The following is a 4,621-nucleotide window of genomic DNA, read 5'->3' as shown; positions in this document are numbered from 1 at the left end:
CAGCAACCTCCAACTCCTGGGCTCAAGCGAGTCTCCTGCCTCCGCCTCCCAAGTAGCTGGGACCACAGGCGCCCGCCACAACACCCCGCTATTTTTTGGTTGCAGCCGTCATTGTTGTTTGGCGGGCACGGGCTGGGTATTCGAACCCGCCACCTTAGGTGTACGTGGCTGGCACCTTAGCCGTTTGAGCTATAGGCGCCGAGCCCGCTTCCCTGGGCTCTTACTAGCCCCAGATCATAATTTTTAAATGAAGAAACCAGAGCCCAGAAAGGTGGGATGACTTACCCAAGCCCGTGTTATTATCTTGAGAAAATGACAAAAAAGAAACATCATACCTAGAATCAAGAGCAGCTCCTGAGCCCTTCCAAGAGCAAAGACAGGAATGAGACCTCTGCCCCCTCTATTTACAATATCATGGACAGTGTTACAGAATCTTGCTTCTCGCTCTTCACGTTTCTCATGGATGTGGGTCCCATAAGTAGATTCCTAAGTAACACATCAGAACTGTGAGACTAAGACAGGAATTTGAAAGTTTAACATCAATGAAATGCTAAAGTAAAGTATGTAATTCATTTCTCCATTTAAATACCATTTACCTGAACACATATTATTATATTACTTGGAAAGAAGACCAAACAAGAGTGCTATAATTCTGGGAGGCACCTGTAGCTCAAAGGAGTAGGGCGCCGGCCCCATATGCCAAAGGTGGTGGGTTCAAACCCAGCCCCGGCCAAAAACCACCAAAAAAAAAAAAGAGTGCAAGAATTCAGATCTAAGTAGTAAGGCCTTTTTAGAAAATGAAACCAGGAAGTAGCCTAAGAATTATCTTCTCCCCTATGTCATTATTATTATGTTTAAACTATTTTACTTCCCATGGGGATAGAGGGAAGGATATTTCTCCCACCTCTGATTAAAAACTGATTAAGTCAGTTTTTAATTCAGAAATATTGTTTCTTATACTTCTGTTTCAGAATATCACTTAAAGCCTTACTGTGTATGGCCCACTGACCAACAGCACCGGCATTTCTGGGGAAATTGTTAGAAGTGCAGACTCTCAGGCCCCAGCCCAGGCTTACAAATCAGAACCTGTATTTTAACAATATCACGAGAGGATTCCTAAGCACGTTAAAGTTTTAAGAAGCACTACTATAAAGTGAAATAACATAATATCATGAAAATAACAACTTTTTCTGAGGGTTAAACAAATAAATCTTGGCTAGGTGCACTGGCTCATGCCTGTAATCCCAGCACTTTGAGAAGCTGAGGTGGGAGGATCACCTGAGGTCAGGAGTCCATTGTCTGTACAAAAAAAGTTAAAATTTAGCCAGGTGTTGTGGCACTGCCTATAAGTTCCAACTACTTGGGAAGCTGAGGTGAGATTGCTTGAGCCCAGGAGTTTGAGGTTGCAGTGAGCTATGATCATGATTATGTCACCGCATTGCAGCTTGGATGACAGAGAGACCCCCTGTCTCAAAAAGAAAAAAAAAAAAAAAAAACCCTGAGAAAACAGACAAATTTATATCCAACATATTATGAAAGTGATGTCACAATATTTTTTCCACTAGAAAAAATTCTGCTCATTTTACATTAATTACAATACACTACATTAATACTTACAATGATAAGAATGTCAGGTTTAATATTAGGAATTTCAGCTGCCATTAAATGCCTATCTTCTTGTCTTGAGAAATCACCTGTGTACAAAAGCTATGAGAAAGGGAAAACAAGAAAGTCAGGATTAGGGGAAGGCTTCGTTTTGCTAGTGAATACATTAAGCTCATAAAATCTAAAAGTGCAGTTAAAAAAATAGCCTAGAAGTGCTGAAACGTAGATGCAATGCTTGTATCTAATGCAAAATGATAACTTAGGTAACCACCTCCAGTGGTTTGATTATTTAATCTAATTAATGGGGACAGCATATTCCCAGAATCATCCCACAAAAATGACCTATATTTTATTAAGAAACTTGAGAAACTTCTTAGAGAAAAAGGGCATGCTGATAAGGAAAGGAATTTAGTGAGGTACATGGGAACACGGTCTACATGGGAGATAAAATCATAAGAGAGTACAAGCCAAAGTCCAAATGAGAAATCAGATCTGCATTTGTACCGTATCTTGCTTATTTTTTGTTCCTTGGAACGAATTGCAAGAATTATAGTTTAATGATACACTGTACAACTCAATGTGTAAAAGTTTCAAATGTATAAGCAGCTATAAAACACTTAGGACAATATTAGAGTATTTGTTCTCAACTCTAGCTGCACTCTAGAATTACCAAGAAAACTCAAAAAGGCCAAGCCACACCTCGGATTCCGTTCAATAGATGCTTTTTAGAAGCTCCCTAAGTGATTCAAATGTGCAGCCTGAGTTCAGAACCGCTGCTCCAGAGTCTAGACACCTATCAGTCCACCCACCCACAAGTTCAGAAGTTTGTTAAGGCTGGCTACAATGACCTTTCCTAATTAACCTCCCTCACTCTTACAGCCCACTTTGCTAGGGGCTTATCTGTGAATTTCAAGCCATCAAAAGGACATGAATACTAAATTGTGCTTTAATTTTTTTTTTTTTGCAGTTTTTGGCCGGGGCTGGGTTTGAACACGCCACCTCTGGCATATGGGGCCAGCGCCCTACTCCTCTGAGCCACAAGTACTGCCCAATTGTGCTTTAATTTTAAATTGATGCAGCCACAAAGAGCTCTTCCCTAATAGGCTGCCTAAAGGACACTGAAAAGAAATTAATCCTATGGAGCCTGAGGGAACTTACTCTTTGAGATGCTCATTTTACTCTGTCTTGATGTAGAAAGTATTATAACGGCAGTAGGAATTACAATATTTAAAAGGAAAAGTATCAATCTCATTCTTATCTTATGTTTCAGTGTTTTGGCACTAGGTAAGTCTTAGGGAATTTTTATCTTAAATACTCCCCGATGGCACAAAGCTCTGCACTGATTTCTCTTGGGGAGAAAAGTGCCAGAGCCAGAGGTACCTTCACGCCCGCGATCTCAATCATAAACATGGCGGCTCCCAGGACATGGCCTGCGTGGTAACACCAAAACTTGATTCCTGCAACTTCCTTAACTTCATGAAAGTTGATAGTTTCAATCTTGTCCATGCTTTCTTCCAAATCTGTCTCAGTATACAGCATGTCGTCTGCTGATATGTTACTAAATTTTGAAAGATGCCAGCAAAAGGAATTAAGATTTTTTTAAGTCTTTGATGTCTGGGGATGATATATCCATGAAGATTTTCTTAAAAATATACTATATAAATTATGCTATTTAGAATCACTCAGATGTTTTGTGTAATTTTTTCTCTGTTTTAAGTGAATACCTACAAAATTGATTTTAAAAAGCAAAGCATACAGTAAATTAAGATACTAAGTTCAAAGAACTCTTAACTTTAAGTAATACACATAGTAAATTAGGACAAAATACCCAAATAGTATTTCTCAACCTTTGTTTTTGCCCCAACACTTCTGAGAGATATAACACATTCACATACACTGAACCGGGACAGAGATTTCTCAATGGGGATGTGAAAAGATTTTTCTACAAAGTCTACCATAACTTTTCTCCTAAAAATTATGTTAATGCAATTCCTAAAAAGCAAGAGAGAATAGTGGTTAAGGACACAGACTCTGGAGCCAGACTATTTGGGTTCGAATCCCAATTCTATCTTTTACTGTCACCATTTTAGGCAAATAAGGTAACCTCTCTGTGCCTCAGTTTCATGATCTGTAAAATGGAATTCATAACAGAACCTATATCAGGAGTTAGGGTTTAGATTTAATGGGTTAATGTATATCAAGAACTGAGGACTGTGCCTGGTGTCTGATAGGCATTATGTAAGTGTTAACCAGTGTTAATATTAGTAAGGATAACTAGCCCTTTGTGTTTATATTTAAAGAATAATAAATAGCATTTTAGCTACTCTTGGAATACATATATTAAGCTGTCATCTGTTGAAAGTTAATTTATGCTGTAGGCATCATACAAACATTCCAAACTTTTTGTTAGAGGTGTGGATATTCCTCTTAGAGCGAGTAAGAACTCCCCTAGGGAACTTTTTCACTTAAGACAGTTAATTTAATTTTCTCTGATCAAATAATCCAAAATAAGAATTCAATATATACTGCTGAATAATGCATTTAGTTTTAAATTTTTTAAAAATTACGAAATCCTATTTAGACTATTTCTATCATAAAGTTCACGTAAGTTTGACAAAGATTGAAAAGAATATAAAAATTACATGAAGACTTCAGTCAGGAACATGCTAGACACAAAATGGGCATTTAATGACTTTGTTAATGAATTAATAATTCATTGACATTCTTGTGAACAAAAAGAGAGCACTTTATTTTAAAACAAAATATTCAACATAAGGAGCAGGATTCTAAAATTAAAAAACACAATAAAAACACAAAATGGGCAGCTTGGCACCTGTGGCTCAAGTGGCTAAGGCGCCAGCCATATATACCTAAGGTGGAGGGTTCGAATCCAGCCCAGGCTTGCCAAAACAACAATGATGGCTGTAACCAAAAAATAGCCAGGTGCTGTGGCGGGCGCCTGTGGTCCCAGCTACTTGGGAGGCTGAGGCAGGAGACTCACTTGAGCCCAGGAGTT

At 38.4% G+C, this 4,621-nt stretch overlaps 1 protein-coding gene across 1 annotated transcript in view; it reads right to left on the bottom strand.

Annotated features, from left to right (window-relative positions):
• The window catches only part of CPSF3 (cleavage and polyadenylation specific factor 3), a 47,114-nt gene that overhangs the window by 32,941 nt on the left and 9,552 nt on the right, over positions 1-4,621 (bottom strand). Inside the window, 3 exon segments of the mRNA XM_003787380.3 lie at positions 336-486; positions 1,618-1,707; positions 2,986-3,273. Of these exon segments, the coding sequence (XP_003787428.1) occupies positions 336-486; positions 1,618-1,707; positions 2,986-3,273 (529 nt within the window).

Source organism: Otolemur garnettii, unplaced genomic scaffold (assembly GCF_000181295.1).
Source record: "Otolemur garnettii isolate 467f Iridium unplaced genomic scaffold, OtoGar3 scaffold00022, whole genome shotgun sequence".
NCBI lineage: Eukaryota > Metazoa > Chordata > Mammalia > Primates > Galagidae > Otolemur > Otolemur garnettii.
This window is presented reverse-complemented; position numbering and strand designations above follow the sequence as displayed.